At 37.6% G+C, this 27,372-nt stretch overlaps 1 protein-coding gene across 1 annotated transcript; it reads left to right on the forward strand.

Annotated features, from left to right (window-relative positions):
- On the forward strand, window positions 1-23,871 carry LOC140239246 (MORN repeat-containing protein 1-like). The gene is made up of 12 exons (XM_072319122.1): window positions 1-58; window positions 1,380-1,451; window positions 2,980-3,189; window positions 3,936-4,026; window positions 4,742-4,829; window positions 6,090-6,186; window positions 7,442-7,670; window positions 8,404-8,639; window positions 9,805-9,920; window positions 13,415-13,568; window positions 21,988-22,098; window positions 23,162-23,871. Exons 1-12 carry the CDS (start codon window positions 1-3, stop codon window positions 23,332-23,334), a joined length of 1,635 nt encoding a protein of 544 aa, XP_072175223.1. The 3' UTR covers window positions 23,335-23,871.
- Window positions 23,872-27,372: the final 3,501 nt, after the last annotated feature.

Consider the following 27,372-nt stretch of genomic DNA (forward strand, 5'->3'; position numbering starts at 1 on the left):
ATGGCGTCCGTGAAAGGATTGCGATACATCGGAGAAACAAGAGACCAATTAAGACATGGTGAGTGATAATGATTAAACCAACCACACGGGAGAAGGAGCCTGTTATAATGGTAATGGTAAACATGTTAATTTTTTAAAGTTTCATTATAACATACATCTTGCATCCAAGTTTGTAAGCCTTCGTTTCGTCGTCCGTCGGCCGTCGCACCGGTCGGTCGTCGGGGCACAGTGAGCTGAGCTGCTGCAGTGCAGTGCTGACCGAGAAGACAGTTTTGCATCCCCGTGCCCGCCCGCACAGGTATGCAACAGCAGGCCGCTCCCCTTGCCCACGCAAGTTTACGGACACTGCGCCGAATCGAAGGCGAAGCTCGAAGCGAAGCCGAATGTCCGAGAAGTCCCAAAGAAGGGTCCCACCGTCCAGTCCAAGGACCACCTGCGCCTTTGACTTTGTTAGCATGGCTGATCAATGTCGATGAGGATGGGTTCTCCAAATATACGAGTTCAATCCTCCGTCACAACAAAAACATGTGATGTGTTGATTGTAGTGGTTTGGTGTGGTAACTATCTAAACACTTCACTATTAAACAGTCAGTGTTAGTGTTGTAAGAAAGCTTTCTTTAGTTTAGACTAACTTTAGACGTGCAACCCAATGACAATGATTGATTGGTTTGTTAATGTTAGTCACAACACAAGAAAGTCATCATGCCAATAAGGCTGCCATGGTCTTTGACCTACTTAAATGATCTTTCTGCTTTGTGGCATTAGGGCCTACCATTTAAATTGGTTAACTATTTAAGTTCAGCACATGTTCATACGCAAATATGGCTATGCACCTGTCACTATCATGCTTTATCATGTGTATGACCCTTGTTTACGTCGAGTGAAAAGTAAAAATGTCTTTAATTCCGCCAGAGTGAAAAATCTCTGTGTGGGCTGAATGTACTTCAGCCTCTGGGCTGCCAATTTCAGTAACAATAAACCTCATCAATTCCATTCAATTCAACTTACAAGAGCTTAAAGACACCTAGGTACCTATGTATCGCATTGGCACCCACACCAAATGACCAAGCCCAAGGTTTTAAAACCATGTGGACCATATGCAAATTAACGTTATGCCCATGGGTTTCTGACTTTCTACATGTAGCAGGCGTTCAAATTCTGGAAGGAGTTGTGATCGAATTATGGGCGGCTTGCATTAGAATATTTAATGTGTGAAGTTGAAATGTGATAGCCCATACCTGAATTTTGGAACGGGTCTGCAAGAACCCTCACTCATTTGTATATTTCACGAAGCATGGAAGGAAATGATGACTTGACTCGAAACGGATGTAGTTTTGTTCTTTTAGTGTTTTAGTGTTTTGTTTCTTGTTCATATACAGGTTATGGAGTGTACAAGTATTGCAACAAGTTTTTCAAGTATGAAGGGGAATGGAAAGAAGGAAAGAAACATGGTAAGAAAGAAATAATGAGGAGGAAGTGACGATAGAAATATTCTACTGTTGTACTAATTTCTCTTTGTACCCAGCACGAATTTGTACATTATGTCATTAGACCTGAAGGCCTACTGGAGAGATTTTAGCACACAAGATGTAATATTTGTCCTCTGCGTTTCCAGGGATACAGTATGTCAGACGTCAGAAGTTATCCTCAGAACTAAACAGAAGTGATATTTCTAAAAGAAAAAAAAATTAACACATCTGACTAAATCCAACATAGAATAAGAAATAAACATTTTAGTTTTAGAAAAAAAAAAAGATGATTTTGAAACCTTGTAGAGCAGTTGTTACTTTTGACATCAAGCACAATTGACAAAAGACTACTACCACTTGTTTATAATATGCGGAATCTCTTCCACACACAAAGCTTCCCAAAAGACCTAGGAAGTATTTACTTCAAGTACTGTATACGCCATATATTTCGTGAGTCTAAATTTTCACTAATCGGGACTTCCCGACAATTTCGTGAGTGGTTAAATTCGCGATCGTGGAGTCATGTACTAAACTGAGAAAAGTATACGCGTGCGTCACATTCATATCGGTATTAGAGTCAATATTTTCGCATGTTTTTAATTTCGCCAATAGCAGCTGACTCGCCAAATTTGCGAAAATAAAAACCTTGTGAAATATTCGGCGTATACAGTATATTTTGATTGTTTTTAAAGGGAATTAGAATTTCAGAACTGCATTAAAAATGTCACTCTCTCATTCACCAGTACTGCTAAAAAAAAGAAAACAAAAAGAATACATATCATTACAACCATGCTACCTTCCAGTTACTCTGAAAATATGAATTTCATATATTTTATCTGATTTTCTTTACATTAATTAACATAAGTATTACAATTCTCTGGAGTTATTTAATGTGGAATATTATCATAGACTTAGTCTACTCATGTTATCTAATTAGGCCTCTGGTTCCATGTGTGATTGATGACAAGAATTCATGTCATGGCAATGTCATAAATCTGTTGAGACAAGGTTAGTCTACAATTGTATATCCAGGTACAATATTGGTAATTTGCAAGTCAATTTTTTAGACATAAAACAATTATTTGATGTGTTCAGTTAGCTGTACCTACCAATAGGTACATTATAAAAGATTTGTGTGAGAACTGCTTTAAAACAAAGATTTTAAGACTGAAAAATAAATCAAAGTGTTAGAGCACATATGGACATGACATGGCAGTATGTACCCGTATGTTGGTTTCTTATATGAAAAGTTACTAACTGTGCTTGTAAAAGCAATTTTATTCAAGATATAAGTGCTGTATAAATATTACCCAGAATAATGCTATTTCAAAAGAAATATCTTTATTTTTGGAAGACTAGTTATGAAAGTATTCCTTGGTAGTACACTTGATGCACATTTCATGTCAGCAAGCCTTATACTAGAGTCACTACTTTCGACCACATGATCACCCTTTGTTGTGTAAATACATGTATCCGCTATTGCTCAACATTTGTCCTGCTTTATGGACAGGGCACGGCAAGCTGCTGATGGCAGATGGCAGCTACTATGAGGGTGAATTCATCAATGGAGAGATTGAGGGCCATGGCTTTAGGAAATGGGCCGCCTCAGGGAACACCTACTCAGGCCAATTCTACAATGGAGAGTTGAACGGCCATGGGGTCATGACGTATGGTACAGGAGCAGTGTATGAAGGGGAATGGCAGAACAACCGCAGGCAGGGTACTGATCAATTTTCTCATGTGGCATTTCATTTCTCTCAGTAACCACCACTGAAATCTAGCCTCCATAAGACTATACATGTCAACAACAAAAAAGTGTGGTAGATGAAGGTCTAGCTGTGAAAGCACATGTGGCTATGTTTAGTTGTAGACTTCCAAGTCAAAGTTTTGTCTTCAACCAATCAGAATTTAACATTCAGGATTATGGTTGATCTCTAATGCTGTTGTGCAGTCCATTTGATACTATTAGTAACATAAAAAAGGAATATTATTTTGTTTTTTGTTTAAAGTGCAAGTGATCAGATATTTTTGAAGTTCTGTTATAAGTGCATTAAGCGATCTCATACATTTTAATGCTCGGAGAAAAACCCGAGAATTTATGAGGTTGCTCTGTAATTTCCACAACTTGATTTCTGCTAAACAAACACATCATCAACAACGGGTCAAGTAATGTATAACAAACTATAGAACAAATGAGTGACCTCTGGTAGCTATACTGTGTGAATTGCTCATAGTGTATGTTAATGAAGTTGTCCGTAAAGGATGATCTCACTTCTAATTCTCATAGATAAACTGTGCTACAACATGAAATGAAGAATATGTAGGCACATGATGTGCTATGTGGTATCTGCTTGCATGCAAGTATGTGCATAATATTGCAAACCCTCCGTGACCACACTATCTTAGATGGTCAGCTTTCACAATGACTGTTGTTAATACATGACTTTGTCTCGCTATTTCCACCAGGTAATGGTGTATACAAGATGCCGGATGGGTCAAGATACGAAGGTGCCTTCCACAACAACCAGCGTCATGGGGAAGGGTCTCAAATGTATCTGTGAGTTCCTCATTTCCAATCTTACAGGCAGTGTATTTCATATTGTAGACACTAAATATCTAAAGTCAGTACAAGACAGTCACAGGCATAATGAGAATTTCACAAAATTAAACTTTTTGAAAAAAATGCAAATTTTCTCGACTTGCCACTGACGTATGTTAAAGGTGATATTATTCCCCCACCTTCTGAAAGAGGAAAGTCAAGTGTTCTTTTATTATCCAAGAAAAGTGAAAATATGTTGATTTTTCTTTATACTTTCTTTTATATCTTTGTACACATGTGACATCACAAGCTGTAGTAGTCCTCTCGTCCAGCAGTGACAGAGCAGAAACTTTAAAAATTCATTACTTTTGAATGGATTGTCTGATTTTCCTCAAACTGCCACTGATGTGCTCTACTAATATTTGCTGCATTCACTCAATCCACATGTCAATGAAATGGACATGTCCTATAAAGCAATGCTTAGTAACACATTCTTCTTCTTCTTCTTTTTTTGTGGCAGTTTTTTAATGAATTGTTAGACTGGCTTGTAGTGTATTATGTTGCATCATAAAGTTCTTCCCTCTTCAAACTACAGCTACAGTTGTCTGTACCTCAGACAGTATGTCTCATTTGCTCGCAATGTATTCAAATAATCTATTATAGATTGGTCTTATCTTGATATTCTACAATTTATCTTCCTCCCTCTGTCTGTATATTTGTGTTTTGCACACAGAAATAAAGATCAGTATGTTGGTGATTGGGTCAATGACAAGAGGCAAGGCAGTGGCGAGTTGAGATGTACAGATGGCACAATATATGATGTAAGTCAAATCATCTACTTCCACCCCACTGTGACACATTTGTCGCACAGTTTTGTGTAGTGTGAGAGATATGGTCTACAAGGACTAGTGCAGAGAATCAAACATGTTTGACTTATCTGACTATTGTCCAGCATGCAAGTTATTCATTGAAGTATAGTGTTTTACTACCCTTAGCAGCATCTTTAAAAGAACAAAACAGCCTTGTGACTCAGTGGTCACTTTATGACCATGAGTCACTGGTTGACAGAACTGCATGTATTATCACAGGAAGTAGGATGTTCTTGTTAGTTACTGAAGATGGATTAGTTAGTGACTAAACATAAAAGGAGGATGAAATGGACGTAGGAACCAATGCAGGTGGTCGTGACTGTGTTGCAGCAATGTTTTAGATTTTTTGTATCCAACCTTTCTGTTGTGCTACACAAAGGAAATAAGTCATTATATTTTCTTTCAAGTTGATCAATATGCTTACAGTTAGAAATGCCTTTTAACTGAATTCAAAAAAAAAAAAAAAAATAGCAGCAGACACAATATCAAGTGGTGTACTATAAAGGATGTGCTGTATGAATATGATAATACAGAACTAATGTAAGTTGATCTCAGTGATGGAAATGAATGTTCCAGTAGTTTGCGAAATCCCCAGAAGATATCTTTTTGTTTGTTTGTTTGTTTTTGTTATAAAAATGGCATAAAACACACATGGTCATATACAATATCAGCAGGTGTATTAAAGACCAATATTTTCATCACACATTATATGTGTTTGTAAACAAACAATGTCAGTCACAGTACCTTGTCTTGCATCCCTACATCCATATTATTTAGTGTGGAGTAGGTGTGCTTTGACAGTGTTTTTGTAGTTTTTGTGTTTGCAGTTTTTCCAAACTTGCTAAGAGCTTATTTGTTACGATGTCAAGCCTTAATTGCATGATTGATTAATCATTTAGAGCTCAATTCAGAGAATTTCTCTCAAAATACAATTTGTACTTTAAAGCTGCGATGAGGCTTAGTCCGTATGGTAATCAACATTGTATGTTGGGTTTATAACCTTGCTGTCTTCATTTTTGTGACTTTACAGCTTGTAGAGTATGGCATTCTATTTGTGTAACAAACCCCGGAAACCATTTGATGGTACATCTGTCAATGTATTTGATTGGTCATAGATTGTTTCTTATTGTACTTTATCAAAAGGCCATAGTCTCACACTGGCTTTTCATAAACTAGTTTCTCTACACTGATATACATCGTGTTTCCCCTCAGGGCCAGTGGAGAAATGACATGTACAATGGCCAAGGGACCATGATTCACTGTTCAGGGATGGTCTATGAAGGCATGTGGATTAATGGCAGGCCAGAACGTAAGTATTTTTATATGATAGACCAAAGCAACATGCCTAGATATAATACCCCCTGGCAGTGCGGAGTTATCAGGTCTTCAGAGGAACAAAACCATTGATTTGTTCTCTAGCAGTATAGGTTCTTCTGCTTCATAGAGGCAAAGACCTTGAACATACTTGGCTTCCCAGAGGAGATTACGATACTCAAAATGCCCCTTTGGATCTACACATACCAACATCATCTAACAGAGAAATGTGCATATGATTATGTTGTGAGTAGATATACCAAGTACTCAATTTTTAGTTGTTAGATGTCTCTGTGGGCATTATTACTCTGAGTCATCTTTTATACCTATTGAATGGTGAATGAATTCTGCAATCATATCAGCTGTATGTGGCTGTAGATATGTTTTGTGTTGAAGGGTGTGGTATAGTGTATTGTGCACTGCTCTTTGAAAGGGAAGAATCTGGGTTCAATTCTCCCATAATACTTGTGTGCTTTAGCAGGTCACTTTGCCTTACCACACACCTCCCAGCCCAGATACTGAAATTTGTGTATGATATGACAGGAAGTGGCACATAACTGTGGTGTACCATAAAATGCTTTATGATATACAGGCATCTTCTTTCTCTCCCTTCTCCTCTTTCTCATCAATTTTTTACCTCCGCCAAGGAAGGAGGAGGTTAAGTGATCATAGGCGTTGGTTTGTCTGTTTGCAAAATAACTCAAAAAGTTGTGCACAGATTAAAATGAAATTTGCATAAAGAGTAGATATTGACACAAGGAACGCCTCATTCAATTTTGGTAGTGATCCGGGAATTTCTATGGATTTTTGAAGAATTTTTCATCTTTTGGCATATAGGGTCAACGAACTTGGGGTTCAGGCTGCGCGTACTGGAGGTTTACATACGCGCACTATAGCGCAGGCTCTGTTCGGGCAAGGCGCCATGCAGTGACTTAAATAAAATGCTTCTATTTTGGGAAATTACATGCATGTAAGGGGGGAAGTGAGTTGCTGGCTTAGAGGTCTGTGCTCTCCGAACGCTTATCTAGTTTTTATACTTCACTTTCTTCCTCCTCTTTCTTTTTCCTCTTCTCACACTACACAACTTCATCTCCTCTTCTTTTTCTTTTTCATCTTCTTTTTCATACCTTACAACTTTTTCCCTGTCTTCAACTTCTTTCCTCTCATCTTCTTCTTCTTCTTCTTCTTCTACCAATCATACTTATCCCCACTGTTGTCATTGTGTTTGTTTTATCCTGTGTCCTCTACAGAGGAGGCAGCTGAGATTGTCATTCTGGGTGAGACTGTGCTGGAGCTACAGCAGGGACAGCCGTTCACCATAGAGGTAGAGATCAGGACTGCCGAGGGGAACGTCGTTGATGCCGAGCAGAACCGACAGCTGAGAGTCTCGGCTGGCTTCAAGCACATGGTTCCCTCCCAGGGGATGCCTCTCTTTGACCTGATAGAGGACCTAGAGGAGACACCCATCCCAACACCATAGTGAGAAAATCATGGCTGATTGATGTAAAATGTACCTCAGGGCATTGTTTGATACAATGTCTGCACGGTAGATTACTCTAATCACAGAAGATATTGTTTGCACTCACCAGTTATGCTTTATATCTCATCGAGGAGTAATGAATATATAGACATCATGTCAACATTATTTGCAAGTTTAAAGCAAGTACATTGGTTTTGTTGTTGTTGTTTTATCCCTTTATCCCTTTCTGATCGGCTGATGCATGACCATAACAGGGCTACAATGTAGAAATGATTCCTTTTGTGGCATGTAGGGTTTGATTTGATTTCAAATTTAGATTTGTTTTATGTAATAGTTATGGAAGCACTGAATACTTCTAGGCAAGAAATCACAGGATGGCGGCCTTTAAGTCCCCTCTGAAAGCCAGGCAATGAGAATAAAGTGCTTGGCTTAGGGGCACAACCACTGCAACCAGAGGACTTACACCAGGGACCTCATGATTGATAGTCTGTGGTCTTCTCCATTTAGCCGCAATAGCTTTTTCTACCGCTGGCTGTCATAAAGACATATTCTTACAAGCATTTTCACCAAACCAAGTCAATCTAGAAAGAAAACACATACACACATAAAAGGCCTGGTGTAACATAAATGATATGGGACATACATGTAGGCATCAGAAATCATGGAAGAAAAGATTAATTTGAGTCCATTACAAACTTACTATTTTGAGTCCCTTTGCTGCTTTCTGTCCAGTGGCTATGATGTGGTCAGCTACCCACTGACCGACTATGACAACATCAAGGAGAAGCTAGACTTGGATGGACTGGTCAAACCATCCACGGCTGCCACTGATGCTCTGACCGTTACGACAGAAGGCTTCACTGCAGACAATGTCAGCATCACGCTGGAGGGTGAACCAGAGGGTGAGGGTAAGGGGCCAGAGGGAGGAGCTGAGACCCTAGCAGGCACTGAACCCATTCCAAGTACAGGTATAGTCTCACGAAACCAAGTTTTAAGCTGCATTTACTCCAAATCCGGCACGGGTCATGGAACAGGGTGTTAGCTATGATGCGCCAAAAGGAACCATGTCTGGTTCTGTTACATTATCACTTCTCTGCTAATAATTTTGTTACACAATTAATCTTCTACTGTTGATTTTGTTGCTCGTAATTTTGACATAATAACATTTTGAGTGATTTTGTTGCTCGTAATTTTGACATAAGAATAACATTTTGAGTGATTTTGTTCCGAAATTCTGATTCTTTTTTCAACAGAACCAGACATGGTTCCTTTTGGCGTACCATAGTAAAATCCCGGCCCGCTGCCCGTACCGTACTCAGGAGTAAACGGGCCATTAGCCTTCAGGATCATCCTTTTCAGCATTGCTCTTGAATTCATAACCCTCATTTTTTGTACCCAGAATTCGTTCAGAAATCACTGCATTCAGCTTGTGGCAAGAGTAGAACAGTTTCTCATAGCCATGGCCTTTTGTTTTGAGGCAGCTGGAATACTACCTAGACATTGTAAAGAAGTAAGAGAGAATGCCATAATTTGTTCCACATTTTACTCCGGGACCAAAGCTGATTAATGTGAGTTTCCATGCTTCCAGATAACTGCAGAAAGTAGTAAGTGTTTAAGAAGATAGGATTGTATTATTGCTAGCTTGTGAACTTGTCATTGAACTCAGTATTGTTGTCATCATAAAGGATGGTTCGTATGATTCACTTAAAGCCAGAGAAGGCAGGATCAGTAGTTTATCAACTGCTCATGAGTGAAAATTATGCACAAGTCTGCTGGTAGTATCAATAGTCATAAAGTAGAACAAAGTGGAAGGAGAGAAGCTGTAAGGTAGCATCAGTTTAGACTTCAGATGATTCTTGTTATAACAAAGTTTTCAGGACTGGCTGTTTTCTTTCGCTATGTCAAAATTCTTTTATAATCAAACATTGCAGTATGTAAAGATGTATAGACAATCATTTTGGGACCTGAATTTTTATTTTGTTGTAACAAGAGATTTGTTATAACCATGTTCATAATAAGAATGCACTATGCCATTCATTATTATTTTTCATTGTACTGGCACCCATGGGTATAAGTGGGAAAATAGAGTCATACTGATGTGTGTAAAACTCTGTTCTCTGCTTGGCTTTGCAGCTCAGGAAACAACGATAACGCCTAGTGAAGGGATACCGGCAGAAGATATCTCTGAGTCTCCTCTACCTCCCCCTGTCAGTAGTCAGACTGTAGAGAAGGGCAAGGCTGAATTTCTGGTGAGTCAGGGGGTCAGTCAGTTCCAAAGGGACAGGGAACTGCTTCCCTCCTTGTTAGCCTACTGAACCCAAAAGTGTCTATCCAGTATCGTGATTAATACTCACTTGATTATCTTCAGTTGAAAAAAAAAATGATGGTACTTGTTTTTTATAAAGTGGATGCATTGGAGATTCAAATCAAATGTTCCACCATGACCATTGCATGCATCTTATATTCCAAGATATTCTACAATTATGTAATGAGGTATTATTTCAAATGGTAGTGCAATATGAAGAGCTGTGCAGTAATTTCAATGTGTTTTTTTTTTTTTTTTTCACTGAAAGAAAACAAAAAATAATAAAGATATGGGAGCATGCAAGTTCTGTTAGTTTCATGTTCAGGAAGTCTTGATTCAGATAAGTTTTATGTGTAACATAAAGTTACTGAATTTAATTTATGCTAGATTCGGACAAATCACTATAAAATGATATCGTATTCCTAGAACTTATTCTTTGTGTCTGTGTTGATGCATATTTATACAGTGTGACTTGCTTTCTTCATATTTCAGTTGATTTTGACGAAAAATTTTTCTTATCCTTCACCACTGCCCCCTCCCTATTCTTACCATCACCCAACCAATCCACCAACAAACAAACAAAGAATATCTTTCTACCAGGAGTGTCTCCTTCCTATTTGCCATTTGTCCTTGCTGAGCTTGAGGAGGCAAGGAAAAAGTCCAAGCACGCTCGCCAGCGTCCCTCCCTGACCAAAGTATCTGAAGGTGAAGTAGACCCGACATCAGGTAGCTAACCTAGCCCTGCTTCTTTACCTGCCCAATCATTGCAGCGTTCTCTCTCACTTGTGTTGGTCTTAGTGTATGATTTTCTGTTTGTTTGTTGATGTTGGTTTACTCATATTTGTCATTAGTATTTTGATTTCATGTCTCATGTGGCATTCCTGTTTGTTTTCCTTTCAGTTTGAAGTCACACACCAACAGTGCTGTACAGTAACTTGCATGTTGATGAAATGATTTCACAAGTTGTTGAATTCATTTTTATGCAATTGATGCTTCACATTGCTCCATTTAGTGTTTTATTAAATGTTTGTATTTTTTTTTTTAGAAAGCAATGCATGTGAGAAATTGCTATCATCTGTATTTTGTTTTAACCTGAAGCATGATTTCATTAAGTTTATCTTCTTTTTTTTTTTTTTTTTAACAGCTCTGCCTGTTTTGTTGTAGCACCCAGGCCGTTTTTGTGTTGCCATGATTGTTTAGCAATTGTTATGAAAAATGTGTGGCTTTGTTCATAAGGCCTTTTCTATAACCGCATGCAGGTTATGTGCAAAAAAAAAAAAAAAAATGGCTGCCATTTATGATGTGCTTTGAAAAAAAACGTCATGTACCTTGCATTCCTTTGCATGATAGAGAAAAAAATGCCTTGTAGTGTTATTGCTATAGAGTATGAAAACAGGATTAGAGTGCTAATGACATCTCCTGCTTAAGCTTACGCTCCAAACAAACACTTTTCAAGCCTCTAGTATCCAGACTCATCCCATCACGTTGTATTTTCAAACAATATTGATCCAAAGAATCCATTGTAGTGTTTTAGAAGCCACACAGTGCCTTGTGTACCCAGTGGCTGTTAGGGATGGTTCCTTGGGCAGCAGCAGGCTTATCTACTGAATCCTAGTACAATAGAGACTGGGTATTCAGAAAAGTGTGTATTAGCACAACACCTTGTCAGTCATTTGTTACAGAAAGGAATATCAGGTAGTGGAAATATCTGTCAGTGCTTTGCCATGGTTCAGTTGTTCTTATAAGAAAATGAAGAAAACGGGGGAAATGTAAGTTATGATTTGTGCAAACAGTACTATGTTGCTTTGTTCATATAAAGAGAAAGTTATTGGCAGTTGTCAACAATTACATCTTCAAATTATATCAGTTACTTTAGAAAGCAGGCTTATGTGCACAGATGCTTATTTGCTTTCTACTAAAGGCCATAAGAACAGCAGCATCAGCACAGTCAACTTTGTGTTTTCTAATTTTTTTTTTTTTTTTTTTTTTAAGAGGAAACATCTGTGTTCAGTTGTGAAAATGTGAATTTTCTAAGCTGTGATAGAAATTCAACCTATATTTTCTCTTTTCAGGGGAAGACTAGACATCAGAATATGCTGTAAGTCTATTAGAACACTGCTTAGGTATTTGCTGATGAAATTCAATGAAGTTTGTAAAGAGGAGGAATACAATCTTATAAGTGTTTTGATTGCAGAACACAAGAGGGCACAGAAGCAGGACTTGTGTCGTCATATGCAATTATTTTGGGCTTTCTGTTTGTTCGTTTGTTTGTTTGTTTTTTAGGTGAGATGTGGAGATGCTGTGCAGAAATACTTTATTGTCATGGGTTTCTCTTTGACACAACTCATTCCTAGGGAGTCTGATATTTTGTAGGTGCACGTCTTGTGTCTGCGTAAAGCTTTCAATGTCTCTCGCTGAAGTCATTGTTGAAATGTTTCTGTTACTCATGAATTTCTATCTGACAGAGAACTGCCTGTTTACATCATCATCTCAAGAATGTTAAAAGCTGTCTTTGCTTTGGAATTACTAGATGGTTTAAGTTCTTACTCTTTATGTCACAACTATTCTTTTTTTTTTCAGTCACTAAAATGTGCAGATATTTGTTTTGATTCTTCATGTAGGCTGTCAGAGAAGTGAGTCCATCAAGGATTAGTCAGAAGGCTGTTTGTTATCAGTCATTTGTTTTGATTACTGAGTATTGCTCAATTCATTTGCAGGGAAGGACATCAGCATCTGTAATCCCATGTCCAAGAGTCAGCCTTTACCCCTGTGCGGGTCAAATCCAATACTTCAGTCCATAAGAGAAGTCCATGATTAGCTTTAAGAGGATCCTGTTAATGTTAGAACGTGAGCAAGCCTTCCTCAGCTGTAATGACAATCATCTCTTTCCCATAGATCAAGACAAAATGAAGGATGGATGTATCTTAGGGCCATAACGTGGACTTTGACAGGTTTCCTCCTCAACTCCTGCCGAGAGCAGGGGGACGTGTTGACCTGATGTCATAAAGTTCCATGGGCCTGAGAAAGGTGTACCTAACTAACCCTTCAATCTTGACTTACATCATCAAGAAGACACACCCTATCACAACAGAGAAGAAACTAATAACATTTGTGTGAATGCAACTCTAATCTGTAAGTACCACTGGGGTACTTGGTTTGGTCAGTCAAATGAACAAAGCTAGTTTGTTGCTCTATGTTTGATCCATAACTTTCTCCCCCTCCCCTTACTGGCCGTGCAAGGTGCATGGATCAAAATGTGGAGCTTCAGCAGTGAACAACAAGTTTCTCTTCAGCAGCCATGCAATTTTATCCTGTCTTGTGGTTGCAAAGTCAGAGCAAAGCAGCAGTGGACATTGTGAACACATTGTAATGTCTTCTCTACCTTACCTTCTGCTTTCCTTGATCCTACTCCCTTCATTTCATTTTCCTCCCATGAAGGACTTAGCCCTACCCCCAGCCCCCCTTGGCTACCAACCCTTTTCCGTCCTTGATGTCATGTTGGAGGAAGAAGCTCAGAAGAAAGCCAAGAATTCCAAGACGGCAGGCCTGGCTGGTCAGCTAAGGCTTGGAGCCAAACTCAACAAGAACACAGGTGACTGCATTCATCTCTGCACTCTTAACATCACATCACTTGATTCTGATTCATTCTTCACTTGCATGGGTCATATTTATCTCTGTGTAGGAAACTCATGATATGGGGCTTGAGGATTTTGACTAACGACTCGGTGAAAAGCTAGCTGTATTCTTTCTGCTCTACCCTGCCTTGGCTCTTTCATTTTGTGCATGGGATCATGTGGTGTTATTACCATGAAAGTCACAATGTAGTTTCAGCAGTGCACATGATTGCTTTTTTCTTTGTCCCATGTTATTTCTGTAAGTTGTAAATCTATAATTTACATATTGCAATGCAGCATACACAATCCTTGTGCAAAAGAATGAGCATGACCCTTGGAAGAGAGAACATATTCTTTTACATTATTTACAGGTTGTTTTTTTTTATTCTCATTCATATCTTTATTATATGTTATGATCAATTCTAAATGACTTAATATCTTATCATTTTCTTCCTGTGAGTGAGTTACCTTTAGACTCTATATATCACATGTTTGAAGACAGAATTCTCTGCCATTTATTCAGTGATGTCAGTCTAGTATTGTCTTCTCAATCTCAACTGTCAGTTTCTTCTTTTGTCATTTTATTTTATTTGCAATGTTTATTTCTCCTTAGGTTGATGTTGTTGTTAGAAATTGTACATGTCTTCTCCCCCCATACCATGACCCAATGACCCTTGCTTTTATGTCTCAAAAAGTTAAAGGGGCAGAAAGATCAAACTAATAGTAAATATCTAAAACTTGTGTAAGAACACAGGAGTAAGAATCCTTGCACAACAGTGGCCTTACTCTTGCCTGAATTTCTGTGACGATGTGAGTAGTGCAATGCCCCAAGAGTCAGCATGATTTGCGGTATTATAGTACTCTCATAGGGCCCACAAGTTACTATTTCTGACATCTGGGGGTCATTTCATGAAGCATTTTGTCAGATATTTTGTCTGACAAACTGTTGAAAGCTACTGAAATCCTTGCATCTGATTTGCGGACAGCAATTTTGTCAGACAAAGTTGTCGGACAAAATGCTTCGTGAAATGCCCCCTGATCTTTATTTTTTTTTTAGCATCATTTCATGCTGAAAGTCCCCTTTGCATGGCATTTCATTGGTTTTGTCTAATATCATAGCTTTAAAGTAGAGAGCAAAGAGTAGTGGCTCAAGTGCAGTGGTACTGAAAATTGTCAAATTCATCGAAAGTGGAGGAAATACAGGGATATTGCTTGTGACCACTTCACAACCCTACAAATTTTGTAAGTGTGTTGATGCTTTAACTTGGGGATGGGGGGGGGGGGGGAGGAGGTTCAGGTGTAGATTGCACTTGTTGCTGCAAACCAACAAGATCACTTGTCTTGGGCAACCAGAACTCGATATCAGGCAACAAACATTTTGCGTGAAAGGGATTAGGGCATACATGCACACAATTAAGTCAAATCATTGAATTAATTATGTACTATCACATGTCTTAGTTATGCTGTTAGGTTCCCATTCACAGCTATGTCTTCATGACACATGTCCTGCTGCAAAAAGAAAGAAAGGAAAAAATAAATTACCAATGTATCTATACACTGTCTACATGTCCTAACATGGGCTGTCAAGTACAGTTTGTCCTTGTACCAGCCATATCCAATGAAAGCTTGCATCATGCTGGTTGAATGCAACCTATGCGTAGAGAGAAAAGAACTAGAGGAGATATATTGCATCTCATCATACCCAGGTGCCCCGCCCCCAGCACAGACTGCATGATTTGTTTGCTTTGTACACATGTGTGGTATGGCAAATAATTAAATACAGCTATTGACCTGACGGTGTTTGCTGTTAGTCAGTGCATGGCAGTGATGTCTTAAGCCATTTTTCAGCACAATCTATTTGCAAATTTTCATCCACATTTCATGTTTAAGATAACATCATAAACTTCTGATCATGTTGCCAAATATCAACCTCCACCATGTTGCCAGTAACTGCCGTACAATGGTAGATTTATTATTTTTATTTCAAATGAGAATTACAATATTGGTGGCACAGTTTAAAAAGAAGAGCAAGATAATATGAAAGTGTTTGAATCAAATTGATGCTATATAGCACCAGGAACATGAATTGTAGTCTGGTGTGTGAAGAACTGGGAGTTTCCCAGCAGTTCAGTCCTGATTTATTATGTCTGTTTGTTCCCAAAGTGTCAGGCATGCATCTAGATTAAAACCTAATTCCTGCTTTTAGTTAAAATCCTTCTAGGGCTTTATAAATGAGGTACATGCTTTACTTCAAAAGTTTTTATTGAAAAAAGTGTATTTTCAGCTACTGCAAATTTGTGGTCATAATTATTCTTGCTAACTTCAGTAAATATCTAAAAGTGTCATCCAGCAGTTACCTCAACTGAAGTTAAACTATATAGGAAAAGATGTAATTTGACCGCAATTCGTAAGCAGTAATTAAAAGTAATGATCCATAATTATATTTCATCTCATGTAAATGTGCATTCTCAGTTGTAAGAGTAACTACTACATAACACAAGGTTGCTACCTCTGGCTTCTATAACCAGTATATCGCTGGATATGACAAAGTGAATTCATGCAGGTGTATATTCGCTCTTCCACTCTTCATTTTTTTTAATGTCTAAATGTATAAAGTTTAATGTTTTAAGACTGTATGGATATTACTCCCATTTCTACCCCTTACCTGTACAATTTCTTCGCCTCAAAAACTATTTCATTTTATCAAATGGTAGAAATCTACACAAAGTACGATTATGGATATGTGCAGAGCCACAAATAACAGAGGGTGTCCTGCAGTTCATGGTAATAATCATTATGTACACATTTAGTCATGATTGCAACCCTGTGTAATGTAAACTTACACAAAACAAATTCACTCAGATAGTTAGAAAGAAATTTCCTTTGCAATAATGAAGTGAAAAGCTACTGGTTAATGTCCTGTGGTGATGATCGTATTCAATCATTTTCCTCCCTATTATGATTAAAATGTTTTCTGTAGACTTGCACAGCAATCTCTGTCAGCACAAATGAAATTTAAGACATCAGTTTAGACATAGGCTGTACCTGCAGTGGCACATGATGGTACTTTGCTTTTCGCATCCACTATTTTTCCCTTCTTTGATTCTATATACTTTTGCATGCCTTTGCTTATTCAGTTTGTCATTCACTTTCTCAGTTTGATGTTGCTTTCCCTCTAGCTTCACCCACCCCTAGTGGTCACCTCTTTTCCCCCTCCCCTGCCCCTAGTGCAGGGAAAACTCGTCAATCTTCCCCCTCACGGAGCGTCAAATTCCGCTCCCCTTCTCCCTCGTCCAGTGTTGACCGCCAGACACAAACACCGGGCCTAGGTAGGCTTGCACCCCAGACTTTTTGTAGCCGTGTGACATTGTGTGCGGTCACAGAGCACTGGGAAGAGTTTTTAAGAGTGAATTTGCCGTGCAAACAAAAGACTGTTAATTGCATCATCAGCCAATTTCTAGTCACATTTTCTTAATCTACCAGCATTTTACTCAGTGCTAAAGAACATCTCAATATTCAAAGTCAGGATGACACTTGGGTATGTAAGTCGAATGCCCTTTCTTTCTTATCATGACTTTGCAGTCATGCTACTAGCTATGATCTATCATGACTCAGAAAAGTATCTTGAAAAGTGCCCTGAAATAGAGTGGGTTCATTTGTTGATAACCTGTTTTGTTTATTTGATTAATTGTTTGTTTGTTGAGGACTGTGATCTAAAACACTGAGTCTAAAAGCTAAGGACCAATGCATAGTTTTGTGAAAATGTACCAATTAAAATTAGAAATTGAATTTGAAGGTAAAATTAAGTACAATCATGTTGCTTTTAAAAAAATCACTGTAATAAGTCCTTCTTTTCATCAGCCAACAGCATATGACTATAAAATAGATAAGGTTCTCATTTGATGCCTTGGTGCATGGTGATAGCAAAGTTTGAGAGGCCTTTGCCATGTGTAGCTCAGTGGCTTGTTATTGGAGTTGATGTGTAAGCCAAGTAACAGTTTACCCATTTCTTCACACATTGCCAAGCACTTCATGGCTAACGACATAATGAGCTCATTGAAGAGAACAGCTGACTGGGTTTCAGTTTTCGTTTCTAATTCCTGGTTGATAAAACTCATCAGAAACTTTGTACTTGCATATGTGGCCTCAATGCCGAAGTCACTTTATTGTCAACTTTGGTTTAGATGTTTGGTCTAACTATGGACTACTACTGATACAGAAATTGCCATCAACGTGTAGCATATCTTTATACATTACAGCAACATCGTACAAAAATTAAATAAATCTGCTATGTCATATTTACTGTAAGTTTTGGGTTGAAAATTAATTTTGTTCCATTGAAACCACAAAACAAGTGTGCTGATAGCTGAGAGTGTTTTCTTCGATACACTTGCCAATCGTAACTGACCAAAGCGTGACTTGCACAGGACTTCAGAATGCAGTTTCCATGTTACCATTCCTTTCCCCACCCCACCCCTTCTCCTACTCTACTACTCCCCAACATCCACTGATGAATAAGACTGATGCTCACCTTTAAGTCCCCAGCCCACCCCCCCCCCCCAATTCCTGTGTAGCACCTAATGATCATAAACCTGTAATGAAAGGTAGTATCACAAAGAATGGGTAGTGGGATTTGCATTGCTGTGAAATCTAGATCTGGGCCGTATGGTGTCCGGACAACTTGCACAAAGTGATGTATTATTGCCAAGAATTAATCATTAACAGCAAACATTAACAAGGGACATGATTGTTTATCCCCAATCAATGTGTGCTCATCTTTTATAACACCTCCAGAAAAGAATGGTAGTTTCTGAATTTATCCCGAATAAGTTAATGTCATATGACATGCCTTGGCACTAGAGTGCATACATACAGGTGGACTCGATGAAGTGTGTAGGGATGTGTGTGTGTGTGTTTGATGGATAGAATGTCAATACAAATCATATGATGAAAGCAAGCCCAAATCAATCTAGGCAATATAAGATATCAGCGTAATGGGCAGCTGGTCAAATAAAAGACATTGGTATATTGACTGCTTGTGTTCACAGCCATATGCAAGCAGCATAAATCAGCTAAAACTAATCAATTTGCTTAATTTCTTGTATGTTTCACTCCAACAATTGTATGTGTGACTTTACTTTATCCAATGCTTTCATACAAACCATGGCTCTCACCACGCGGTAAGCAATGCAAGCGTGGTTTGTTGAGTTAGCCTAGTGCGGTCAGAAAGTTGGTCACATTTTTCCTATTAGTTTGTAGGGAATAGACTTGCACTGTTCTACAGTTGTACTTCACTTTTCTTTTATTTGCTCTGCAGTATTTTTCTGTTTCTCTTCCTGTTTTATGCAGTAAATTGACCAACACGTTTGCTCATCTACACAGTCATACCACACATCTGTTGTTTTTTTTAATCAAATTTTAGTTACTGTAAGATCTTTTGACCACATAATTTCGATAAATTTCTAGTATATAGACCCTAACAGCAGTAACATAGCATATACATGTATGTATGTTTTTTACTTTGCTTTTCACATAGAACTGATATTTGTTTTATTCAGTTGAGTTATTGCAAGTTTAGCAAGATTTCAAGGCTGTGTTTGCAAGTGTGCATGAAAGAGTAGCAGAACCGAGAAACTGAAACCAGTGTAAAGGTTGATAATATTCCTCAGAATGGAGAAATATTTCTGCAAGTTGTAACTTTAGTTTTCATTAGTGAATCACTATGCAATATACCACTTTGCTGATTTGTGTCAAGCACCATCTTTCTGCTTTAGAGATGTGAGAGTTGAACAATCCCAGTCCCATGCAGCAGAGTACATCTTTAGTTGATAATTGTGTGAATATGAGTGGCTGGAACATCTCTAGCATTCTAGAGTTTCTAGATTTCTGGAGTAAAATGACATTACGTCTAACCTAAATGATACAGTGCTCTCCCGTTATAATGAACATGGTTATGAAAAAATTCCACTTACAACGAAGTAAAAATTCAGGCCGCATCATTAACCACTCTATGTATTTTTATTGTTTATTTGTTCGGACATAACAAAATTTTGATATAATGAGAGAAAACTGCCGGTCATGATGACTTCGTTATAACGGGAGTCCACTGTACTCTCATATATCTTGGAATTTAATAATGTCTGACCCAAATCATTGACATCATGCTGCTACCATAGGGAGAGAGAGAGACAGACAGACAGACAGAGTAAAAAAGGGGAAATCCCTGTTTCATGTCTGTTTTAGTAATGATCATTACCTAGCATGAGAGTGATGTTCTGTACTCTGGTACATAGGAGAAGAACCATCTGCATTAGAGTTGTGATGCTACTGGTCTGATCGTGTGTCTAAGATGCATATGTGTCTGTCTGAATGAAACAGCAACAAAGAAGTAATATGCCATGCTCAATGTTATCATGTGACCTTGTGTTACTAAGTGACTACTGCATGCAGTCAGTGCTTCACAAACAGTAACTTGCACTAATCAAATATGACTAAAACTATTAGCATGAGATAGAAAGTGTACAATTTGTGAGTTTATGTTCAAATGTATATTGTGTTTTGTAAAGTCTAACTTGTTATTGTATGCTGGAAACACTAATTTTTTATATGTGAGAAAGCATAACTCTGCAGACCCAGCCATAACTTGCCTTGTTTGATCTTTTGTCATGTTTTCACCAAAGTCTGTGCTAATAAATATGTGGCTGCATGTTTCTGCACTCTGCAGTGCGTATCTCCAATGCTTTAAGGTTTATTAGTGAGATCCCAGAAGAAGAAGGTAAATATTTCCAGAAATAAACATGAGCTCATCATGATGTAAAACTTATTTATCACATTCATTTTCTCATAGTCCACTGGTAGGATCAAGAGTGAAAACCAGCAGATAAACCTGTTACTAGTATATAGCCTATCATTAGATTACAACTTTTCAGATAAATTCATTGTATTCGTTTTTGCCAAGTGTTATATTACATTCATCACCATGCAGTGATATTGCTACATCCTGAGGTCTTAGTTTGTAGTAAATTTGTTGTGTGGATTCAAAAGACTGGTAAGAAGATATCATACTTCTGCATTTCTATGTTCTTGGATGAATTTTACCAGCTAAATACAGCATGGAAAGCCTGGACACATTGCATTCATTTGCTTGTTCATGCTCCCATCTCTTTGTGTGCACCTTTAGTTGCTTTATATCCTCCAGAAATTCTTATGCATACCATAGTTGACTGTTGGAAGTTCATAATATGCTCAGTGTGCATGTATTTATTTGTTTGTTTTGTGTGTGTACATATGTTTGCTTTCACAGCCTGACAATTTGTGCATGCAATTTGTGTTGTCCTGTGGGATTTCTACATGTAGAACTATTGATGTTTGTGTGTGTGTGTTTTATGTACATGAAGCTTTGTTTTTTTGTTTTTTGTTTACAAAGCTGGTTCCCAATTCATTTTGTCTCAGTTTGTGTTTGTTCAATTTTTGTATGTACAAACTTCAATTTATCACCGTGTTGTGTCTGTAACTTCAAATTGTTTTATTAGCATTTGATGCAATAACCTATTACTCTTCATAGCAACATTACTATAACCCTTTAAATGACAAAGAATAACCATATAATCTGATGTTGCTGTTTTATGATTTCAACCATGGCATGTAACCCTAATATCAATATACTGACAATAAACACGTTGTCCCATAATGCTTTGTATAATAGTCATAAGTTGCAGTTATACAAGTTTGTACCACTTCATATTGCAGTGATATACAGAAGTTAGTACTCTGACAGAAAAATTATGTTTGTAGGTAAGGTAAAACGCTTGACAACATTTGAGTGCCATTATCAAGTTCTTAAACAATATTTGTTATTCATTTTACCAGCAAATAGCACTCACATCTCTATTCAGTTCCTATAATTTTGTAGATTTATTTTTACAAAAACAATATATATATAAGATATGTGATTTTTTTAAAGTTTGAGAATAGGAAATTGATAAACAGTAAAATGAGGATTGATGTTGATCATCTTGGTACTGCAGCCAAAATACATTATAGAGGCCAATTGACACCATGTGTATGGCAATTGGCAAGAAATTATAAATATGCAATTTCTAGCAGCACAAAACAGTTCTATGGAAAATTTTCACCTTTAAAAGAAAGAAAAAGAATCTTTATTCTATTTGTTTCATCTTAAAGCTTGGTTGCAGTAGCATCCTTCAAGGAATGAAATAGCTAATTTTGTGAAAAGGTAATAGGAGTAGGAATTCAATTCTGATATACTGTCAAAAATAATGCAATCAGGAACATGCTTTTAAGATTTAACCCTTGTATAGAAGGTTTATGATAGAGACCTCCATTGAATCAGAATGAATGTTTATACCTATCTCTACCATGTCTTGTCTCCTGTAGATGAAATCACTCTAAAAACAGATCAGCTGTCAATCACCAGTCTGAAAGACTTCAAGCTGAGCAAGTCTAAGCGTGAGAAGTATTACGGGGATCTCAGGTACTCCAGGCCAGGTCAGTATGTCCAGTCTGATGTTGACCAATCATAGAGTGTGGCCATTTGATGCATTATCTGTGTTTGTTTTCATGCATACATCTTAATTTCAATGTCATTCAGTTCCTTGTTGCTCCCTGTTCTTATGACAGAAAAATTTAAATTTTGTACGCAAAAAGAAACAAACAACCAAGAGAAAAACATTGTAATTTACAATGAATTTAGATGAATCTTGCCCCAAAGATTTTTTTAGTATTGGATAAATGAAAATAGTCCTGAGTTCATTTACCATTAAACAAAATGGTTCTCAACTATCCAGATGTAAAGACTGTAGGTGTGTCATATTTGTGCAAATATGGTGCTGGATGAACTTGACCAACTTTTGAGAAAAATGAAAACATTGTTACATATTTTTAACATAGTTTTGTTTGTAATCATATCTACATATGTATTTCTACATATGTGAAGTTTGGATTACCACTAGAATACCAAGGTATTTCGCTATGTATTTCACGGTATATTTGCGTTCACATTTTACAAACCGCAGAATTTCACCGTCAATGCAAATGGACCTTGTGAGGACTGTTTTTAATAGGGAGTTTGGTCAAGAAGTACATGTAGTATTAACCATTGTGGAGTTGCCCTAAAATTGATTTACTCATCCTGGTTTGCCACAGTTATATGTTTCCTATATTTGGACTATTTGTAGCATTGGGTGAACTGAGCAAATTATAATACATTTCTGAAGAACAATTGCCCAGCATTACCTTGCCCAAATGGTAATTATGATGCTGATGTAATGTTGATGTGTTATTCAATGGAGAGTAAACTACTAGTATTCCTCTCCATGATACTAGCTAGGCTTTGTAATCACACCAGTGTTTACTCTTGGGCCTATAGACTCTCTGGTTAGATGTCCATCTGTGTGTAGTCACATGAATCTAGCCTTGTTTGCCACCTGCTTGTTACTTGAAACTGCTTTTACACACCTTTTTTCTGTGTTAGTGACGATGGAAGTACTTTTCAACATTATACACACATAAATGTCAAACATTGTCAAATGTTTCGGGATTCTATTTTCAGGTGAGTATGTGATCATGGTTGATGACATGACTGATCCTCCCTTCATGGGGAACCGTCTTCCTACTGCCTTCTGTCTCGTCAAAGTGGCTTTCCCAAAGAAGTCAAAGAAACCACAGAAGACAAAAAAAGATGGCAAGTCCAACTCCAAGGCATCTCCAGTGGGTGGTGATTGAGGAGCAAGATGTGTTGCTAGGAGACCAAAATACTGAAATCTCCCATATCAGTAGGATCTCTTGGAGAGATAGATCTTAGCTTATGAAATGAGGTTTCATTTTACAGCTTTCTCATCCTCTCTTCATCATGTGTCGCACTTATCACTGCTCCTCTGGTGACTGGAATTATATTACCTCTTGTATCCTCTTATGAAAAGACTCTAGGGATTGGTTGTGTGACAATGCAAGCTAGTATCTTTCCTACATCTTTTTCCCTTCCTCCATCTTTGCTACAAATATGTGATGAGTTTTGGCATGTCTGAGGAGTGAGAGCTTTCTCCCAAATTAAAATCTGCAACACAGATACTCAAACAGTGCTACAGGTGTTTGAGCTCACAAAGAGTGGAAAGTGAACTCAGCCATACCACTTTACTATCTGTCCCCACATGGTTTACATAGTGCCTACCTCAGATTCATCCAGGCTTAACCTGCTTTACACAGGATATGACAAGCTAGAATACTATGCAACAGGACATTTGTCTTTACAGCCAATGAGAAAATCAGTGTGTATCGTGGTTTTTATTTTTCTTGGTGCTTGGAACCGATTTCTATTTGCTCTTAAAGTCAGGCCATGTGTGCTCATGTGCTCATAAAGTAAAGGAAAGTAACACATAAGGTGTCTGTTATTCTAGTCAAGGGATATTATCCTCTGTTGCAGTGATGATTCACTATAAATCTTGAGGATGTCACAAAATACAAAACAATCTTGGACAGTTCAGTCACTCAGTATCTCCCTTGATTGCTTTGTACATTCAGGAAGAAGAAATGTAGAGAAGTTAAGTTCAATTTTAATGATACATGTAATTGTACTATCGTTTAACTATCATTCTAAACATGTTAGTCCTTTTAAATAGCTGGATCCATATAACCTGGATATCATGAGAAAGGCAGAAAGACTGATGAAACAAGAAAATTGTGTGTTACTTCTGAAAGAATGCTTCAGGAAATCTGTAGCACATTCAAAGAGCTGAGGATTAGTGAAAGATGTAATCTCTTTCAATAGTTGGACAGGAAATACAGCAACTTCTACTTGAAAATTGTTTCATTTATATGAACTGAATAGCAACCTGAATTACTTTCTTGCATTATTACTACAGTTGGTTGCAGGTTGTCTTTGAGGGTGGCAAATTATCTTCACTCTGGATCCAGTTGTCTTTCTACTGCTGAAATAATATGCTTTGATGTGGAAATAGATACGTATGTCTTGAAAGATTTTATATGGCCATTGGTATTTTGCTTGAAGTTGGATTGATATGCATTCAATGGCTTATGCATGAATACATCACAAATCACATCCTAGTTATTTTCAAATGTAGTTACCATTTTGCTGCCATGAATGTAGAATATGAACAGCTGTCAAAAAGATCATTGATTTACGTGAGAAGTCTGTAATTGACTTCAATATTTACCACAAGATTGTCTTCTATCTATGAAGCGATCTCTTGTTGCAGCGTGATTTTTGTTTTCCAAAGGTGCCTTGATCTTTATTGTATTGGTGACAAAAATCACTTATTTTTATTCCGAAGAGAATCACCTTGTAAAAGATATACTTACAATACATGTATAAACCATTTTGACAGTACACATATTAATACGTAGTACTGTTCTGATCTATGCTGTAGCAGATATTAGTTTGTACTGTCTGTTTATCTAAAAAAATGTAGAGACATAGCTTCTGGTGTAAGGACACTGATGAAAAAATGTTGTAATATAAACAGATTGTACAGTATGCCCCCCCCCCCCAAAAAAAAAGAAAAAAAAGAAAAAAAAGAAATGTACAATCAGATGTCCGCATTGCTATTTCAGGGTCTAAAGATATAACATCTTTCCTACATTTTGCAGAAAACTCCATTCAGTTTGGTTAAATGGTTACAGAGAAATGTGAATCGTTGTAAAGCATGTCACAGGTCTGTTTCTTCCAAGTTAGGCATTTGGAACTGCATGTTTACACAATAGACAGAACTTGGAGGGAAGGGATTCCTGACATGCTCCAGCAGATCCTCATTTCTCTTTGATCACTGAAGGAAATCAGATGAGGTTTTCTATAATATGTGGATAATAAGTTATAGTTTCATTCGCTAAAATTTGTATTTGGATTGATTCACTATGATGTTATCATTGCGGATGGGTCCATATAACCAAGAGTGTTGATTGTGACCAAACGGAAGTGAGATACCTTATTGCCTCTTTTTACTGAAGCACCCTTTTTAATGTGGAGATACTTTTGCTTTGCACCTTTTAGTTTTTGATTGATCATTCCACCACTGTCACTCTTCAAAACTTCCGGGAGTTTAGTTTGTGGCAAAGAGTTTGCCTGATTTCTGTATGACTGCAGTGCAGTCCTATATTGCAGGAAGATCCGTGTGACGTGTTATTTTTTGCACAGAAGGTCTTTCATTTTTTTGTGTGAAAAATGCACTGTGTATAATTCTTAAATAACCACATATGATACAGTGGTCTCGTGAAGTTATACTGTAGAGGTAGAAATCAGCTTTCATCTTGCACAGTGTGAATCCATCAGAACATTTGTCTCTGGTTTCTATATCATTTTTGTTTCAGGTGTAAGGCATCTTTCGCTCAATCCTTGTGAACTGCATGGGGCAAAGGCAATAAAGTTTTGTGTCAGAACTATAATGTCAGATCTGAACCCTGTTGCACAAAACTTGACTTGTGATCAAACATAAGCCAAAATTAAACATAGACAATAAACTAGGCTTATAATCAGACATGAATCGCATTTCATAAAAGGAGTTCAGATCAATTATTGATGCATGTGATATTCATGTTTGAAATAAAATGTAAGCATTCATGAAATGAATTTGAAATCAAGCATAAATACATGTATTTGATTTCTTGAACTGCACTTGACATTTGTTTGATTTCATCATTATGTGAAACAGGGCCCTGACAAAAGAACTTATCAAATCTAGGAGAGCATGATTTCTCATAGTTGTGCTTACTCACAGCAGCCGCCCTTAACTCTTTGCTGGTTGCCTAAATTGTGTATGATGTGTAAACTCTATGGAAAGTTGCTGTAGCTCAGGGGACAGGGGATTTATTAATCTGGGCAGAGTGGTAAAATGAGTGGTAAAATTGCAGTTTGCTTCTTGAAAGAGTTGATCGACATGGCAGTAAGTGTGACTGCCTACTTTGGTCTTTGAGGAATATCGTGTGTAATGTGGACATAAATGTCTCATGAATTTATTGCTTTACTTTGATTGAACCAAACTTGTACTTATCATTTGTAATTACTCACACCTAAAAACAGCAGAGACTGCAACTCTTTTGCTTTCTGCAAGAGATCCCTAGCTTTGAGGCCATTATTTCAAAATCTCTCATTCTCCCGCTTGAGTTTTAATTTCTCCAGCTCCTGCTGTGTGTTTCCTGCTTTAGATTCAGCTTTCCCCCATCCAACTTAAGGTTTGTTGTACATGTATATGTTCAAAAGTAAAGCTAGGAGCACCACCAGGGAGCATTTGTAACCCTAGAGCTTCCAGGGCCCTTGAGGGGACATCACGCTTTGAACCCGTGATGTGTGCTACCCACACATTCACGCAGTCAGTTTCCATCTTGCTGGGGGATGCAGGTGGTAAATTTGCCCTTTAAGAGATGTTTGGATTTGGAGTCTCTGAAACAGCACGCAAATTCTCCTTGAGCTATAGGTAGAGAATGCCCATCCCAATAATGAGCTCATCGTGCTAAGAACTGGATAAAGTTTGTCACTGTCAATAGGCATTGTCAATTTGAGGATTGCATTACATCAGATGTCACTCTATTTCCCCCATTGCACAAACAAAAAGTAAAGAACAAAGAGAGGGTGAAAAAATAATCACCATTAAAGGGAAACAGTTGCTTAATTTGAGTGAGAGAAAATCCCAACTCTTTATCTGAGTGACATTTAAAAACAAAAACCCTCAAAATGTAGAGCATGTTTATAAGATCCTCCAACTTGACAGGAATGCCGTGTGTTTACAATCCGACTAAGATGCAACTTGATTG

The sequence above is a fragment of the Diadema setosum genome, chromosome 15 (assembly GCF_964275005.1).
Source record: "Diadema setosum chromosome 15, eeDiaSeto1, whole genome shotgun sequence".
NCBI classification, from domain to species: Eukaryota; Metazoa; Echinodermata; class Echinoidea; order Diadematoida; family Diadematidae; genus Diadema; species Diadema setosum.

Coding starts and splice junctions, on each gene's coding strand:
- LOC140239246 (XM_072319122.1), top strand. CDS start 1: ATGGCGTCCGTGAAAGGATTGCGATACATCGGAGAAACAAGAGACCAA. Junction 59..1,379: donor AAGAGACCAATTAAGACATG/GTGAGTGATAAT, acceptor GTTCATATACAG/GTTATGGAGTGTACAAGTAT. Junction 6,187..7,441: donor GATTAATGGCAGGCCAGAAC/GTAAGTATTTTT, acceptor TGTCCTCTACAG/AGGAGGCAGCTGAGATTGTC.